Here is an 18,854-nt window from a genome sequence, read left to right on the forward strand (position 1 = left end):
AGTTAATCTGCTGTTATTATTGCAATGGGTCCTAATTAGTTTCAACTGACCTCTTCATTAGATCAGATTGAATTAGTTTAGCACTGAAAGCAGTACCAGGAAATAGTTCCTAATTATCATTCCAAAAACTCTGTTTCCAAAATAAACTTCACCAACAAAACCCTTAGAGCTGCCCTTTGGTACTTCCAAGGCATTACAGTCCTTGTTGCAATAGATCTGTTTCCAGTTACTTCAAATTGGAACCATGTTGTTATTTTAATATTGGCTATATTTGGTTGAAGGATTATTAATCACTATAATATGTACCTTTTAATTACATACAGTAGATGTTGTCTTTGGTTAGTTTATCCATCTGAATATCTGTCTGAGAAACAACAAATTAGCTAGAATTGCTTGTATCTGATGAAATTTTATTGTAATATCATTTCAAATATGGAAGCATGGCATGTTGTTCACTATGTGTGACGGAGAGGATACCTATTCTTGTTAGAAAATCATGGTAATGGTACCTGGCTATCTGTCTCCACTCAACTTTGGCCCATTGGTAAGATTTGTTGCCACTGAGAGATAAATGTCTACTAGATATGATTGTTGGAACTGAAAATGTATTCATGAATTGTTAAAATATTAGTGTTGTGGGTTTTTTTTAAAAATGATGTATCATTTTAATTTTCAGTCCTATTGCACTGATCCTGATCTTGTTCTGGAACTGAAGAATCTGATTGTGGTGTTTGCTGATACCTTACAGGTTGGTGTTGCCACTCCTACAATTTATCTCTCCATGCAAGGAAATTATGGTGAGCGCCAGGATCACATGTTTTGTGAATTGCATAGTGGAAGAAACTAGTGCTCATATTTTCCTTCAGCATGATCATGCAATGGCACTAGCCTATGAACTAAGCCACAAGTGAGAATGAAGGAGAGAATGAGAGAGGGGATATAGGAAGCATGCATCAGCAGTGAGAAAGTTTCCTATGGTTTTTTCTAGGGAAACGGGGTTGTACATGTTGGAATTTTTTGGTTGTACATGTGAAGTTTTAAATGATTGCATTGCTAAATCCACATTTAAAGTGACTCTGTCTCCTAAATATGTTTTTTTTATATGTTTCCAGGGATATGGTTTCACTGTGAACAGATTATTTGATCTTTTATTTGAAATAAGAGACCAGTACAATGAGACACTGCTTAAAAAGTGGGCTGTGTTGTTCAGGTTAGTATCAAAAAATAAGAAGAATCTGTTGCTAAGTAAGATTTGACCGTGCTTGATTACTCTTTTATTGGCAATATATTTGAATATTTCATCTCTCAGTTTTTGAAATACAGTGCGCCCGTGCCATGCACGGACGCAACATACGCGGCTTTTAGCATACACTGAAAGCTGCTAGGGAGCGTGTGGGGCGCAAGTGGTTGCGCGCCCAATTAAGAATAATGGGGTGTGCATCCATGGTGTGCGTGCGCCACCGCACCACAGCACCATGTTTTCAATGGGGCTCGAGCATATGTGGTTTTTTTACGCAGGGTGTCCAGAACAGACCTCTATATGGTCAGCGAGGCAGCATGATGCCAGCTTGGAGGCGGTGTTGGGGTGTGTGCTGTGCGTATGCCATGCCCCAACACCAACCTGAAGCCGGTGTTCCTTGCCAGTCTGTTTTCCCTCATTGTCTATCACTTAATCATTGTTATGATAATGCTCTCTCTTTGCTTCTCTGCTTCCCTTCTCACCAGCAATTCACAGTTTGTCTCTATTCTCTGGTTTCTGATGGTGGTAGAATAGCACTCCCCTACCTGGTGACCTTCAGATGTTTTGGATTACAACTCTACACAATTCATGATAATTAGCCATAGTGACTGAGAAAGGTAGGAGTTGAAGTCCAAAACATTTGGCGGACACCAAGTTAGGGAAAGCATGTGTTAAAAGGTTCACAAATATGTCACTTCACATTTCAACATAAGTTTAACTTTCCCACTGAAAGGTATATGACATGAAATGGTTACATTTGGCTGGTTTGTGTTTATGTATGTTGCTCTGTATAAAGTGTGTTTTGGTCAGTGATAGGAACTAACTGTTTAAAATCAATTAATGTAAAAATAAAGTAAGAACTTTTCTAACAAAAAGAGGGAACTTCATTATTTTTTAATTTAATTAAGTTGAAATTTCAACATTAACTAAATGACAAGGATAAATTATTAATTAAATTATTAATTAAATGAAGACTACCCTTTAGAGCCAGCAGACTGTACATTTCACAACTGTCTCTTTACCCAAACCTAGTTCTCTTAGATTTTTTGGGAAATGTTTCTTGCTGTTTCTAAACATTGTAAGTGGAGAAGATCAAACCACTTACTTAGGAGTAGTTCCAAGTGGATGAATTGTGTTAAGGGTCTTTGAGGTTAATAGTCTCAGTAACTAATCTTCTCTGTGTTATTGGAATAAAACATTTCAGTAAAAAGAACAAACGGGTGAGCACTGAAGCCACAAATGCCATTTTTCAGTTTCATTTTGGTACAACATTTAGTATAGGCTTTTTAATTATTATTATTATTAACCTTTATTTATAAAGCGCTGTAAATTTACACAGCGCTGTACATAAATTTTTTAGTCAGACGGTTCCTTGCCCTCAGGCTTACAATCTAAAATCAATTTAACATCAATTTAACATAGTAGTTATAATGTTTTCCATTTCTTGAGGAATTGAGTTAGATTTTTAAGCTTATTAATCATTGAATAAGTGCATTAAGGCTTTCCCACTAACTTTCCTATATGTGATGAGTATGTATCTTCATATATCTCTGTCTGTCTGTCTATCTATCTATCTATCTATCTATCTATCTATCTATCTATCTGCTCCTCATGCATTCATTGAATTATGCAGGGATATTTTTGAAGCAGATAATTACAGTCCAATTCCTGTGTCAAATGAAGAAGAATACAAAACTGTGATTAGCAAATTTCCCTATCAAGATCCAGAACTTGATAAGGTAAGACAACATATATTCTACATTAATTTAAAATCCAGCTAAAGATTTGAGTTGCATTCAGATGATTTTCCAAAATGCAGTTTGTGTGTTTCTTCCTTCCTTCCTCCATGGTTCAATAATAAGTGAGAATAATATTGTTTTAGTGTTATTTCTTTAGGTAAAAAACAAACCAAAAAAGGTAAAAACTACAATTGAACATCAGAACTAGCTTAATTTCCCCCCCCACCACTTCAATTTAATAGCAAACCATAGTCTGCCATTATATGTATCAGACTTAGAAAATGCTCAAATCAGAATTTGTCAGCGAACAGGACCTATTTTCAGTATGTCTCAACTATGTAGGCTTAATTTTGGTCTATTATTTGCATACCTTCTAGGAAATCTCTGTGGCCTCACTGAACTACAAACTCCTGAGCCATGCTAGTGAACTGCATCAGTGCACAACAGGGCACAGTGCAAGGTGTCGCACTGCCCAACAGGGACTATCATTGCGCATTAGGATGCATTGCATATTGGGACATGTTGCGTAGTGACCGTGCTGTTCTCTTTACTTGAGCAATGGTTCCCAGTGGTGTAGCTACATCTCCATTTCCCTCATGAGAATAAAAACGTTGTACAAAGGCACAATTCAGCTTTACACAATCATAAGTCACATTATGATAAAATAATTTCCCCATAGAAGGCTGACCTATATCTGCTGTGATCCATTATCCCTAATGCAGGATGGGTTTATGGGAGTTGTAATCCAAAACATCTGGAGGGCCAAAATTGTCCAACTGCTGTTGTAGTGTTGCTTTTGTTATTCTCTGAGGTTTGGGATACAAGAAGAATGGATCATGTTATTGTTGATCTGAAACAGTGGGTGTAGATAATGTTTTCTCTCTCTAGTCTGTATTTCTTAACCAGTTAAGATGTTGCTTTAGTGCCAGGACTGTACAAATACTTTTATTACTGTCTCTGATCTGTAACCCTACAATAGCAATGTGTTTCTCTGATAGACAGGTAATTAAAGGTGCAAACAGGGTTTGCCTTCTCTGGGTGCTTGAGAATTGTAGGATATAGAATTGCCTAAAAAAAAGAGGGGGGGGGAGAATAGATTGTTGGGCTGTAAGGAGTTGTAGGCCGAAACCTGAACAAATGAATGAAAACCTTTGGACAAAAGCTATACAGCTCAGAACGTATGACTACTTTCCTTATTATTTGATAGGAGTCCAGCATTCATGGCCCTAGGTGTGGGGAAATTTGAAATATTATAGAAGGCTTTTAATAGCATGAAGAATTTTGTCCATCAGATTTGATGTGTGTGTCAGTATGGTTTAAGGCAATATAGTTTAATTGTATTTCAACTAAATATAATTTGGATCGTGACATCAGAGTATCATATATATTCATCTATAAGTCAAGAAATGTATGCCCCAAAATGGACTCCAAAATCATGGGTCAACTTATATATGGGGCAGTAAGTTAATACGCCTTATAAAGTTCATAAAAGAAGTGTCCACCCTTCCTTCATAGCCAGGGATCTTTAAACAGCTCCCCATTTGAGTCCCCCCCCCACACTCCTCTCTGTGTGTGTGTCTTATTCCTCAGCCTTCCCTTGCAGCCAGAGCTAACAAACAACTAGTGAGACAAGGGAGATGGAGAGAGGGAGAGTTTGCCTCCCTGTTTGAATCCCCGCATGCCCTCCTCTGTGTGTATGTGTCTTCCTTCATAGCCAGAGCTAACAAACAGCTGCTGAGACAAGGGAGAGAGAGATAGTATGCCGAGGCTTGTACTCCATTTTGAAAGCCATGAGCTTTGGAAATGCTGATGGTGAAAGGAAGAGAGAGGGGGGGTTGTACCCCATTTTGCAAGCCATAAGCCTTGGCAATCCTTGTAGTAAAGGGAAAAGAGAAAGAGAGAGAGGTCTGTACCCCGTTATGCAAACTATGAGCCTTGGCAATCCTGGTGGTAAAGGGAAAAGAGAGAGGGGGGGTGTTGTACCCTGTTTTGCAAGCCATGAGCCTTGGAAATTCTAGTGGTGAAGGAAGGGGGAGTGTGTGTGTGTGTGTGCGCGTGCATATGCTGAGGCTTCTTTCCTCATTTTCCATGCTGAGACTGTGGCCCTTGGGAGAGGTCCAGAGAGGGAGAAGGAGGGAGGGAAGTGGTGCTTTGTTTCCCCCTTTAGATCTTTTGTAACATGCCCCAGTGTTTGACCCTCGACTTATCCACGGGTCATATCAAAATTCATGATTTTGGCCCCCAAAACTGCCCTCGTCTTATACATGAGGTCAACTTATACATGAGTATAAACGGTATTTCTCCTATCTGCTTAAGTTGAATTAGTTTAAAATAAGGTGTGTATGTTTTGTTCCCACAGCAATGTTTTCCAAAGAAACTTCCAATGTCTCAGTCAGTGCCTCAGATCTATATCCAGGTTAAAGAATTCATTTATGCAAGCCTTAAATTTTCAGAGTCACTTCATCGCAGGTAAGCATTTCCAAAATCTGTTTTTGTATATAAAAATCTTAGGCGGGATACAGGCGGTCTTGTTTTGCTGCGCGAGGAAGCCGTAGTGGACAAACCGCGTGGCTCCCTTGCGCAGCAAAAAGAACCCGCAAAAAGCAAGCTCTTTATGTGGTGCCATTGTGATGCCGCAGTGCACTGATGGCACACTCGTGGTGTCACAATGACACTGGGGCATGCGTACGCTAGGCGTCTGTCACGTCAAAACGGCGGCGCCCGTTTGTACAGGGCACAGCCATTTTAACACCCTCGTCATGTGCTAGGGGTGAGGCATGTATGGGCGGTGCACCCTCAGCCAACTCCTAGCATATGATGAGGGCGCACTTTAGGCCTGTCTAGATCAGGCCAACCTGGAACTATTTTGCCTGTATTTCAAAACAAGCAGATAATGAAGGGCTATAGACCAGTAGTACAGCATATACTTTGCTAAAATCTCAAATACAGTCATTGACATCTCCAGGTAATGTGGGGAAAGAGAATTCTACCTGAACTCCTGGAGTATTGCTGTTAGTCAGTGCAAGCAATAATAAGCTGGATGGTCTAACTTGGTGTTAGACACTTTTGCTTGTTCCCAGAAAACCACACTTAAGGGTATAAGATACAGCTCAGTAGGAGAAATATGTGCAGAAACTACAAGTTCACATTTCCAGGTAGAGCTGAAACACTGCAGAGCTGCTGTCAGTCAGTGTTCACCAAGAATGGGAAAATGTGGCCTTCCAGTTGTTTTTGCAGCTCTCATAATCTTTCATCATTAGCTATGGCCACTGATGGGAGCTGCAGGCTAAACCCATTTGGGTTAGCCATATTTGCCCATATGGCTCCATGAGCTAACTTGGTTTGAAGCTGCTTCCTATGTTCCTATCAGTTAACAATGTGATACGATGCTTTGTATTAAATATACACGACTGTATTACCATATAAAGAAACAACAGAGAGCTAATGCAAATAGCCTTTAGCCTCATTGAGATAGTCTTTAGGACTGTGATGGGAGTGACAGTGGCATAGAATAAACTAGGCACTCTATTGTGGAACTCTAAACATGAACCCACATACCTAATCAAAGAGGTCCCCCATTCTGTTTTGAACTAACAGTATACTTACTTGAGTGCTTTAGAAGTTACTTGCCCTTTGTTTTTTGTATCCATTGTGTGTTTTTTAAAAATAAAAAGTGGTACATATTCAAACTCTCCTCAAACACAATTTATTTTTGTGGCAATATGGATTTGGGCTTCAATTTATTGATATTGTCTGCCTGCTTGATCGTCACCGTGTTTGTTTTTCTCTCCATTTAACATTAGATTTTTGTTTTTAAAGCTATCCAAAATAGTGAGAAACCCAGCTTCTAGCAAGTGAAGTAAATTTCAGTACAACAGAATTATTGCCATCAAAGTCTACCATTTTAGCTAGTTTCAAAAGCATTGGTAGGTTTTAATTGGCTGAAACATATAGGTCCAGTTTACTTGCTGAAATCTGGAAGCAATTTCCAGTTTGTCATCAAGCTGTGTGCTCTGTTGACAATTGTAAATTACTCTTCCTTCACACATACTGAACTAATAAGACTTCTTAGTTTCCATCTTTAAACAGTAACTAATCATGCAAATCCCCCTTTCCAAATTATATTGTATAACAAACATAGGCCAAATGTCATCAATTCATGGTGTTGTTTTTTTTTCAAATTCTTCACAAAATTTTAGCTTGATGGAAGTTTTGTCTTCTTACCACTGAAGGAACAATCTTTTGTATGGTTATCCAAAATAAAGAGCAAACATGCAAAATAAATAATATTTTGTGAAACTTTCTTCCTATTTTTGAATACTATGCAGCCTGCTTCCAAAAGAATGCAACATCTTGATGTTGTGTGCCTTCAAGTAATTTCTGACTGATGGTGACCCTAAGGTGAACCTACCACAGGGTTTTCTTTGCAAGATTTGTTCAGAGAGGGTTTGTCTTTGCCTTTCTCTGATTGTGAGAGAGTGTGACTTGCCCAGGGTCACCCAGAAGGTCTTCTTGGCCAGTTGAGAATTTAGACCCAGGTCTCAGAATTGTAGTCAGTGTTCAAACCACTACACCACACTTACTCTTTATAACTTCAGTGAATGCCAAATAATGATTAAGGGTGCTTAACATCAATAATGACATTGTCAGACTTGTTTATGATTTGGGTCTGTTAGGCAGTGTCATCCCCAAAATATCGCCATATACTGCAGACTTGTGGTACATCCTAAATGCCCATCAGTGTAATCTTATGCTTGACTTGCATGCCTAGGCAGGGGTAAGATTTCTACAAAATTCCTTATGTCATTTGTAACTTCATGATATGGTGGTGAAGTTGTGTTTCCAATACTGGCAGGGCAGGGCACTGTGTTGGGTAACTATCATGATGTAATGGAACCAAACAGGTAGACAGGAGGATTATCTTGTTTAGCTTGAGTACTACACACCCCAAAGGTCTGGGTCCTACTTGTCCTGCTGTGCTGATGGCATTTTCATAAAATACCTTGTCACTGTGCACTCATTGTTTTGTCTATCACCTTGTCCTCATGTGCATTGGGGAATCTATGGCAAGGCCGTCTCCCCTATGAGTTTTTTCAGCCACTCATCCCCTCACCCTCCTGAGAACAACTAGAAAGATAAAGTGTTCACACTTCCTAGTTGATGAAAAGTTATATTTAGTTATTGAGTAGATACTTGGAATTAGAGCAGAAGCACTTGAACTATAGTTGGTCCATGGATTCTGTATCCACAGATTCAACTATCCAGAGCTTCGAGGGTTAAAACTAGTGTGTTCATGCAGGCTTTGTGAGGGATGACACAGGCCCATCCTGCACTAGCTTATGAAGGAGTATTTTTTATTTATTTTATTGTGAAATTTATTAAAGTTATTAAGCTGATGACCTTTTACCCCTGCATTCCTTCAAGGATTCCAACTTTTTAGTCGTGTCTTCAAATGTGTCATATATGATGGAATGTACATGTTCTCCTGTCACATTGAGGATATACAATTATGTGATAGGTTTCTGGTTTTTACCAAATGAGCATTAGTGCAGCCTTCCCCAATCTGTTTCCCTCCAGATGTTCTGGACTATATTTTATCAGTAAACTGGAAAGTGGTTTGTAAAGTGTGATCCTACCTCCTTTATACCAGTGTACAAACAAGACAAAGATAATGAAATAGTAAAATTGGTAATATTTTTGAGGTGATTGTTGTTGTGTGTCTTCAAGTTTTTCAGTAGGGTATGGGAAAGAAAAGTCATAGATTGAGCAATTATTTAAAGGTATGTTGAAGTTTTAATGTTTGTTTTCATAGTACCTTTAAATGTTGTTTTCAGTTCAACAGAAATAGATGATATGCTTAGAAAATCTACAAATTTGCTCCTCACTAGAACTTTAAGCAGTTGTTTACAAAATCTCATCAAAAAGCCTCACATAGGTTTGACAGAGGTAAGTGTAAAGATATGCCTTCTAGTTTTGTATGTGTTATTGCGTGTAATCCACTGGTTTTTAGATTGTGTTCTGAAGGGAAAACTTGCCCAATTTGAGGTTCAAGAATGATCTTTCCTTTCAGTTCCTAGAAACTATGCTGCTCTTCTGAAGACTTCTTAGGGAGAAGTAATGGTGGGCAAGCTTCTTTGAAATGAAACTTGTCCACCATTGTGTAAGTATTATTTTCTTGCAAAGTATAGTCAGAGTTTGGAAAAGTTCCTTTTTTGGACTATAGCTCCCCCAGCCAACATAGCTATTATGTGCATTATGATAGGCAATATTTTACAGGCCCCAGGATCAGCACAAAATACTTTGCTCCCTGAGGTGGAGCAGAAAGTGGTGCCTCCATCCACCAGTTATTCACAAGCATCTCTCTCCAAACTTGGAGCAGAAATGATACCGAAAAACCAGACAAGTAATTTGGGTATATGAAATAGAAATTCCCACATGTATCATTCCCCAACACTAATAGTAAAAATACAATAATCATAAATTAAAGAACTAAAAAAATTGCTTCTTTTTATGACACCCTGAAACCACTGTTGCCTCATTCTATCTAATGAAGGGACTGCCTATAACAAGTTGCCTGCCCATACGAACTGTACAAATCAATATGTAGTACTGTGTCCTCTGTGATATGTACCATATATACTTGACTATAAGTCGAGAAATTTCTGCCTAAAAATTGACCCTAAAATCATTAGTCAACAGTAATACATCTTAGAAAAATCCTAAAAGAAGCACCGTCCCTGATGCCCTACTCCCCCTGCATTGGCAGTGATTTCTGAAAGAGCTGCCAGGCATGAATGTGTGTGTGTATGTGTGTGTGAGACGATTCACTTCTCAGTCCGATGCAAAACCCTTCTCTTCTGTCCTTCCGTCTCCTTCTGCATCGGCCCTGCCGAGCAAGCACCATATATTCCTCCAGTTCCTTCCTTCTAAGTCCAATGTTAAAACCTTCTCTCATTCTCCTCCTCTCTCTCTGTCTAGATTGTCCCTGCCTAGCAAGCACTACATATCCGTCCAGTTCCTTTCTTCTAAGTCCGATGTTAAAAACTTTTCCACCCCTAAGTTTTACTCTCAGCCTATTCACGGGTCATATCAGAATCCATGATTTTGACCCTAAAACCTTCCCTTGACTTATACATGAAGTCAACTTGTATACAAGTATATACAGTAGATTATTGAGGTTTCTTAGTAGGTCAGTCAAAGTAAATGAGTCAGTGTAGATCAGAAAATTGCCTCACAGTAGAAATTTGATTTAGCGTGATAATTTGCTGAATTTTGCAAGGTTTTCTTTTAAACATACGTTACTGTGGATAATGAGCATCTTATGAATAATTGTGCCCAAAATAGATTTGTCTATTCCTGTGGTTGTCAAATTTTTATTTTCTTGGTGTTTTAAATTTCAACTCCCAGAAACCCCAGACTTCATGGCCAGGGGACAGGGATTCTGGGAGTTGACATCCAAAACATCTGAAGGACCAGACTTTGAATACCAGTGGTCTATTCTGTTACAGTCAAAGCAAATGCAATTACATAATTTAAATGCATTTTCTCATTATTTGTTTCTTTTTTTGTGTTAAAGCTGGTGCAAATTATCATAAACACAACACATTTGGAGCAGGCATGTAAATATCTTGAGGACTTTATAACTAATATTACAAATATTTCTCAAGAGACTCTTCATACTGCAAGACTATATGGTCTTTCAACATTTAAGGTATGCAAGTTCTTTTAATTTTATACTAAAAATCCAATTAAGGAAACCCAGTCCTTCTTCTCTGACAGTATCTTGCTTTGTTCTTATGTTTGGGGATGCATGTTATGAATTATACCAAAGTCATTATGAAACACCTCAGACTTCAGGGGCATAGTTTGAAACAAGTAAAAGAAATTATGCACAAATAGATACTGACTGCATTGTCTTAGAGGGAAAGTATATGTAGTAAATAGAGGTACATGATGAGTTCATTATTATAAAAGAATAGTTGTCATCACTTTCAGAATACTGCCATAATTTAAAATGGTATAATCTCATTAAAGTTAATCCATTGTAAGCAGGGTACCACGTATGTACTGATGGGATCATATTTGGAAGGAGACAACACTAGAATAAGTTGGTGCCTGGAGACACACCTACATATTTGTCATATTTAATCATACATGTTGATAGTTATCTAAGAGGTGAGGTTTTTAAATAGCAAAGGCTTTAATCAGATCCAACATGAGTCATTTTGTGAAATTTCCAAATGAAACACATTTAAGGAATGTTAGTCCTTTTACTCTTTTTTAGATTGCTAGAACATAGCCTTACAGCCATGGATGGGCAACCTGCAACTCCAGCACTGTAAGTGGCCCTGAGGGAGTTTCATTGCGCACTGCAGGTGCTCTAGCTCCTGCTGCCCAATTCTTTTCCCTGCAGCTCTCTTGTTGGACCTTTTCCTCCATAAGGCCTGTGGCTCCTCCCCTGGCTGCCTCTGGGGCAGGACCAGCCCTTCCTTGAGGATCCATGCCCTCCAAGTGATTGAGTCTGGAATGCTGTCACAAACAATACATTCTTGTGTTGAAAATAAGGGTTAACACATCCTGAAACAGAAGTCTATCCATATCTCTGGGTTATATCGATACAAACACAACAAAAGGAAAAAAGGCTGTCAGAGAAGTCAGGAGGCCCCTATCCCAGAGGGCAAGATAAAGGATTACTGACTCCTCAGACCTTTTCCATTTGGCCTTTTCATTACTCCCATAGTGTGCCTCACAATCCATCATATATCTTTCACTAGTGGTCTTCACCAGTGGCCTGCATCCCCTTCCCCAGGGTCACGCGCTCCTCAGTAGCTGTTATGGATAAGTCCACGTCTCTGGCTTCTTTCCACCCTTTCACTCCTGCTATCATCTATTCTCCCCAGTCATTCCTTCTTTCCTCCAGCCAGTATTTGCTGGGTTCCCTTCCTTCTCCTGGTCACCGTTGCCCCTCCTCCAGTCACCAGGCAACCTGGCCACCTTTCCCTGTCTCCCCTCATCTCTCCCATCTCTTTTGTGTCTTGCCTGTTCCAACTCACTTCACAGGGTTGATGCCCACTGGCCCTCCTCCTTCCTCTGAACCCCTTTACCTTCCTCCCAGCCCTCAGCCTGTCCTTCTGTTCCTTGGTCCATCTCCATTGTCTTGTCACTTCCTCATGTTCTGGCCCCTCCATTGATCTGCTCTGACCATCCGGGGCCCAACTCATCTCTGTCCTCGCTTCTTCCCTCTCTCAGTGTTTCTTTTCCCCTTTTAACTTCCCCACCATATCCCAAAGGACTGCCCCTTGTTTTTAGGTTCCGTCATACTGTCTCTCCCTGATCTGCTTCCAGCCATTTTGGGATGTTGCTAACATCCTCCCCTGTTCTTTTGGTATCACCTTGTTCTTGTAAGTCCAGGTGGGGTTAGCAAGCGGAGTGGCACACCCCAGCCCCATCTCTGGTCTGTCACAGAGCCTGAAATGATTTTTTGCTACTCTAGCCTGTCAAATGCTTTGATTTATCTCTCAGGAACGTCTTCAAAATGATATGACAGTATGAAGGTTCTGAACATCATTTATCAGTCCTACCGACTTTACTTTGGGCTTTCTCTCAGTACTAACTTTCTTGAAAAACCATGGAATACAGCTGGCTACAGAGGTGGAAGACATTACAGTCCTGTAATTTTCCCCTCAAGAATCTTGTTGAGAGAGAAGCAACAAAGTATGCTGAGCTAGCAAGAGAAAGAAATAATTCTCCTCTGAAAGGGAAGTTTAAGATCACAATGAAGTGGAGATGTACATATGGGGGGTCTGGGTGGCGAAGATGGGGGCATGTATATATATATGTATGTGTGTGTGTGCCTGCCTGCCTGCCTGCCTATGGAAGAGAGGGGGTTTGGGAGGAGGTTGTATGTGTGCTTGTGTATATTTAAAGTGGGGGCAGGATGGAAAGGGAGGGCCTTTATACTCACCCTCCATCAGCTCAGGCCTTGTCCAATGTTGGGCCCAATTTAAAATTAGCTAGAATTGAGTGTGCCTTGACTCAGCATCCTCACTGATATTAGGCCTCCTGTCTGCACTGTCTGTTTGAAAAGCATAAATATAATAATTCTACAGCCAGGACTTGGAGTGAAATGTAGTCTCTGACTCCTTGTCTCTAAGAAGGCTTTCTCCTAGCTTCAGTGTCTCTAAATCAACCTTGGAGTATGGGAGAAAGTAGTATGTAACTCCCCCTGAGTACTCAAAGAATTCTATTTGTTTATTTATTTGGGGGAAAATAGCCATCAGGCATTGTTTGAGAGAGAGCACATATGTCTCCAAACACTTTCTCCTTGGTCTTCAATGAAGTGCAGATTTATGAGGTGCCAGAGAAACCATGAAACTGAGATATAGTTCCTCTTATATGTATTCACATTTTATACATGTGGAAAACAGTGTGTCTCACTGTCAAAATAAAACATCTGGATGGAACATCTGATGTATACTTTAGAGAATTTAAAACTATATTTTAGAGAATATAAGACTGGTTTTTAAGAGTTGTGGGGAGTTCAGTTCTGTGCATGTTTACTCAGAAGTAATGTTTTCTGGATTCAGAGGCTGTGTCTCCTGTGTCTCTCACCAGCCTTGCATCTCTCTGCTGCCTAGCAAATGCAGTACAGGTACATACTATGTTACATACAAATAAGTGTGGATAGTGTTGTGGTTAAGTTTCTGCAAAACACTTAGGACGTTACAAAGAAAAGTGTATACAGTTTGTGTACCCTGCTCCTAAATGCTTGCAACAAGAGTTGGGTTCCCCCCCCCCCAGGTTTTGAAATACAAGTAATTTAATATGTACCTGTGCTGTATTTGCTAGGCAGGAGAGAAATGCAAGGCTGGAGAAGAAATGGGAGACATGTCCTGGTCCTTTGGAGTCTAGCCAATGCAAAGAGACCAGGAAATCTTTAACATTTTATTAATTTATTTCTACAGTGTGAAATGATTTGTAATGTATGTAAAAAAACTTGCAAAAAAGTGTATTAGTCACTTCTATAAAAGTTATATCTTGAATTTCAAGTAATTACTTCATTGCGTATACACCCAAATAAGATAGGATTTCACAGGCTAATGAACTAAACAGGATTATTCTTACTGCAAGTAGTTCTGTCTTCGGTACCTTTATTTTGTAACTTAATCTAAAAGTTAAATCTATCTAATTGCATCAATAATCGCTGTCATCAAGGTTAAAGAAGGACACAGAAATGATAAAGGAAAACTCAAAGGATTTGATACTATGTATTTTTCTCCTGGGAACAATGTTCTGTATGAGGGGTTCTTTTTTTTTAACAACTATTAATTTTTTTAGCTAAGACAAATCCAATAGTTAAAGAATAAATTACTTACGCTTGGCATTTTTCCTTGTGTTTGAGATCTACATATTTGAATTGCAGTCATGTGCAATCTTTTACGAACATCTGAATAAAAATGAGCACATATTGGATTGTTTCCAGATTTAGGCATATGTAACTAGGCTAGCACTAGTGGGATTTCCCATTTCTTTTTCTTGGAGTAGCTCCCCCAGCGTCCTGAAAATGTGAGTAGTAGATCTTGCTGAATGGAATGAATCCAGGGTAGGGGAGACTCTGGGTATAGATATCCTTCCTGAGCAGAATTCTTCCAACCATGGAATGCTGATTCTGGATCCAATCCAATCCAGAATGTAGTGCAGTAATCTAGATCTATAGTTTGAATGTCCCTTATCTGAAAATCCAAAATCCAAAATGTTTCAAAATCTGAAACTTTTTTCATAGATGGCTGAGATAATGATACTTTTGCTTTCTGTTGGTTCATTGTACAAACTTTGTTTCATGCACAAATATATTTAAAATATGATATAAAATGGCCTTCAAACTATTTGTATAAGATGTTTTGGAAACATATATTAATTTCGTGGTTAGACTTATGTCCCATCTCCAAGTTATCTCATTATGTATATGCAGATATTCCAAAATCCAAAAAAATCTGAAATCTGAAACACTTCCCATGCATTTCAAGTAAGGGGTATTCAACCTGTAATTCCAATTGGATTTACTCCCTGTGCCAAGCAATGTATTTTAAATCTAAGCTGTGCCTTTCTGACAAGAGACAGATCACAGAAACTTTGGGGTCAGTAACCTGGAAAACTTTGGGGAAGATCACCTTTTAGTCAAAATCTTTTGGCAAACAACATCCATAATTAGTCAGTTTCTTTATCAGGACCACCCAAAATGCCTTGAGAGTGAAATCTTTCAAGTTCTCCAAACATCTTCGCCAGACTAGGTGGTACAAAGTAGGGGATAAGGAAGAAATAAGAAGTCTCCAAATTAGGCCAGATGATGTGGTCATCGGAACTGCAGTTACACCAGATTTCAAGAAAGAGACTGTAGATGGAATAAGTCAGTGGTAGTAAGTGTTCAGATATAAGGTTTCATTGCATCTATCCTTATATAGAGGGACAAAGGGCTGATCGCCAGTCTCTAATTCTGAAAACACAACACATTTATCCCTTGTCTTGGACAAAATAGTGCAATATTGGGACAACAGAGCCAGAAGGCCTGCCTAGTGTATAGATTAACCAGTCACAACTTTGGAATGTTGAGGCAGGAGAAAGCAAAGGGACATTCAACAGTCAGTTGCGTTAGAGTCAGTTGTTAGTTGGAGTTAGTTGGAGTTGGAAGCTGACATGGGAGCTGGAGAATTAAAGGAGTAAGAAATGGATGAAACATCTTGATGTTTGCTGTTATAAAGAAACCTTTTAATAAAGAATCTTTTCCTTGTTGTTCAAATTCTACATAGGTTGTTGCATTCAGGGAATTGACTCAGCCTCAACCACATGTAGTTACAAAACCTGAAAATACATGAGTTTTGGAGCTGCATTAGAGTCCTAGTAGTGAAATTCAAGGAAGACGTTTAAAAGGGGAGTAAGGTAGGTGACAGGACTGCTAAAAAGACAAACGGGTCCTAGAGCAAATCAGACCTGAACGCTCTCTATAAGCCAAGATGAGTAAACTTAGGCTGTTGTACTTTGGACATATGAGGGCATGACTCACTAGAAAAGACAGTAATGCTTGGTAAAGTAGAGACCGCAGGAAAAGAAGAAGACCACTTTCCACTTAGATAGACTCAATCAAGGCAGCTCTATCTCTTGAGTCCCAAGATCTGAGAAGGGCAATTGATAATAAGGAAACTGGAGGTCTCTCATTTATGAGGTGGCCATGAGTCAAAGTCAACTTGACAGCAGTTAACAACAACAGCCTGAAAGAGGTTTCTCTGACAAGCAGTTTCCCCAGTCAGCACAGAAGGGAGGTGCAAAGAAACATGCCAGTCTTTATGTGAATGAAGCTGCAGACTGAATTTTAGGAAGCCAAACTGTGGGTATCACCTAGAGGAAGCGAGGAATTATTATAATTTATTATTATATTTATTTATATCCCACCCTTCTCCCAGGATTGGGACTCAGGGCAGCTTACAACATTAAAAAAATATATACAGTTAAAAACGTACAAAAATAGTACATTAAAACAGGATTAAATTACTACAATAATTCAAACAAATTCAATGCTAAAATATAAAATACTTTAAAAAGATAAAAAATGCTTAAAATACATTAAAACAATATACGTAGTACCCCAGGCCATTTTTAAAAAGCATTCCGTTTTGAATACCTGTCTAAAGAGGAATGAAACTCTCCATGCTAAAAGCCTCTTAGGAGATAGAAATATCTTCTTCCTCTGGTTGCAGGTTCTGCCCAGAACAGTTGACTATGGTATTTTCCAAAGTGAATCTAAAACTAGTCATGCTAGATGATGAGAATTATAAAAACAGTATTGGACATTCTTCTTCGTGGTCTCTGCGAATCATACAAATGGGTTTTACTGCGCCTGCGCAGTGCTGCTCGGAACCTTCTGGAATCACTGGGCAAAGTTTACTTTGCAACATATAGAAACTTTTTGGCGGTAACTCCGCCCACCCGTTATAAGGCCCCTACCTTCCCGCTCTTTCCCCAGTTCCTTTTTTCCGCCGCGCTAGCTGCTTGAAGGAACTTTCACTCTGCTCTTGCTTGTTACGGAATCACTTTCACTAGACCTCGGACTGTTTTTGACCACTCTCTTTCTCCCGCCCCGGTAACTTCGGACTTCCTCGGCTCGTTTTTGACTTCGCTTTTGACTCTCCCTTTAACCGGACGACTTGGAACGATGCCTGCACCCTTCAAAAAGTGTGATGTCTGCGGGGGCAAGGTGCCCGTTCAAGACCCTCACTCCTCCTGCCTCCTGTGCCTGGGAAAGGACCACGATGCCAGAGCCTGCTTCCTTTGTAAGTCTCTGTCCTCCCAGGCCAGGAAGAACCGGGAGTCCCGGCTGACCTCAGCTATTGCCCTGGGAAAAGTCCGGGAGGGACATCCCCGCTCGTCGTCGCTCCCTCCGGTCGCGCCACCTGCGTCTTCGTCCCGGGCCAGCGTTGCAAGTGTGGTCTCTGTCCCGCCCGGGACACGATCTCCTACCACCTCCGATGTGACCCGTGGTCCCCCGAGAGCCAGTGTCACCGACGAACCCTCCAAGCGCCCCCAGAAGACCTCGGGGACTGAGGGTTCCGAGCCCAGGGAGAGATCCGGGAGGAAGCCATCCCCGGAGGGCTCGCGCTCGAGACAGCATGTGGAGGTGGAGGTCCGGATCGCTTCGCCTCCGTCCTCCAAGGCGTCGTCGAAGGCATCTCGACACGCATCCAAGTTGCCCGAGACGGAGGCATCTTCCTTGGGGAAGACGGCACCATCGGATAAGGCTAAGCCAGCCAAGGCCCACTCCAAGGGAGCCACTGTCCTACATGAATTGCCGGACAACCCCTTCTTCCCCCCCGAGGACCAAACGGTAACACCGGCATCTTCCAAGAAGAGGCGTCATAAGGAGGTGACCGAGGCAGCTCCACCCAAGAAGTCCAAGCCCAAGGACCACACTGGGTCAGGGCACCCAGCCAAGCCAAAGGAGCGTGCTTCTCACAAGCAACGCTCCCCTTCCAAAAGGGCCTCGGCGACGGTCCCTTCGCGCCCGGAGACTTCTGCCGCTGTGCATGCGGCCACTGTGCTGACCACACCGCTGCCGCCGGCACAAGACCTTGCCACCGTCAGTGAGCCTACCTCCCCTCGGAGGCAGCCATCCCCTCTCTCCTTCCATTCGGACGCGGAGGAAGCTGACCATGGCTCTGACATGGACGAGCCACAGGAGCCGGACACTGACATGTTCTTTGATACCGAGACCCAGAGGTACTACATGTCAGTCCCGAAGGAGATGGCCTTTAGGGAATTCACCAGGCTTAACCTGTGCCCAGCGGTTCCCCAGACAGATAAACCACCATCTTCCCATGCTGTGGCGTCGACTTCGGTACCTCGCCGCCTGTCTCCTGAGCCAATGATCCCTCGGATCCCAGCCCGCACTCCATCCCGAGCCGAGGTCACAGACATTCCCCTGACGTCTGACTCCAATTCCGACCAAGATCCCTTGCCTCCATCGCGGGAACCGTCGGAAGGGGAAGACGACCCATCCGAACCGCCCTCACCCCAAGCCATGCATCACCCAGTCTCTTCATCTCCAACCAATGATGTCCGCTCCTTCAGCGAGCACATCATTAAGATGTGCCGAACCCTGGACATCGAGCTTTCCCCTCCTGAGGAGGAAGCTCGCGATCCGGTGGAGCGATGGGTCCTCGGTCGTGTCCCCACGCCTCCCTGCATCCCGATGTTGCCTTCTCTGCAGTCCATCGTTCAGAGGTCATGGGATGCCCCGACTTCGCTTGCCGCGTCCTCCAGGAAGGTCGAGATGCTATATCGGATCTCCCCGCCGGGCTGTCTGTGGTTGGCCGACCACCCCAAGC

General features: G+C 41.3%; 1 protein-coding gene across 7 annotated transcripts in view; it reads left to right on the top strand.

The window, feature by feature from the left end:
- LOC149318673 (exocyst complex component 6) overlaps positions 1-18,854 on the top strand; it is a 128,926-nt gene that overhangs the window by 53,832 nt on the left and 56,240 nt on the right. For all 7 annotated transcript variants that reach the window (XM_089510256.1, XM_089510251.1, XM_089510252.1 and 4 more), the window contains 6 exons: positions 677-748; positions 1,113-1,210; positions 2,874-2,979; positions 5,339-5,448; positions 8,814-8,925; positions 10,556-10,690. In XM_089510256.1, the coding sequence (XP_089366382.1) occupies positions 677-748; positions 1,113-1,210; positions 2,874-2,979; positions 5,339-5,448; positions 8,814-8,925; positions 10,556-10,690 (633 nt within the window). The remainder of the gene's footprint in view (positions 1-676; positions 749-1,112; positions 1,211-2,873; positions 2,980-5,338; positions 5,449-8,813; positions 8,926-10,555; positions 10,691-18,854) is intronic.

The sequence above is a fragment of the Sceloporus occidentalis genome, unplaced genomic scaffold (assembly GCF_023333645.1).
Source record: "Sceloporus occidentalis isolate IW3139 unplaced genomic scaffold, rSceOcc1.0.p SCAF_2, whole genome shotgun sequence".
Classification (NCBI taxonomy): Eukaryota; Metazoa; Chordata; class Lepidosauria; order Squamata; family Phrynosomatidae; genus Sceloporus; species Sceloporus occidentalis.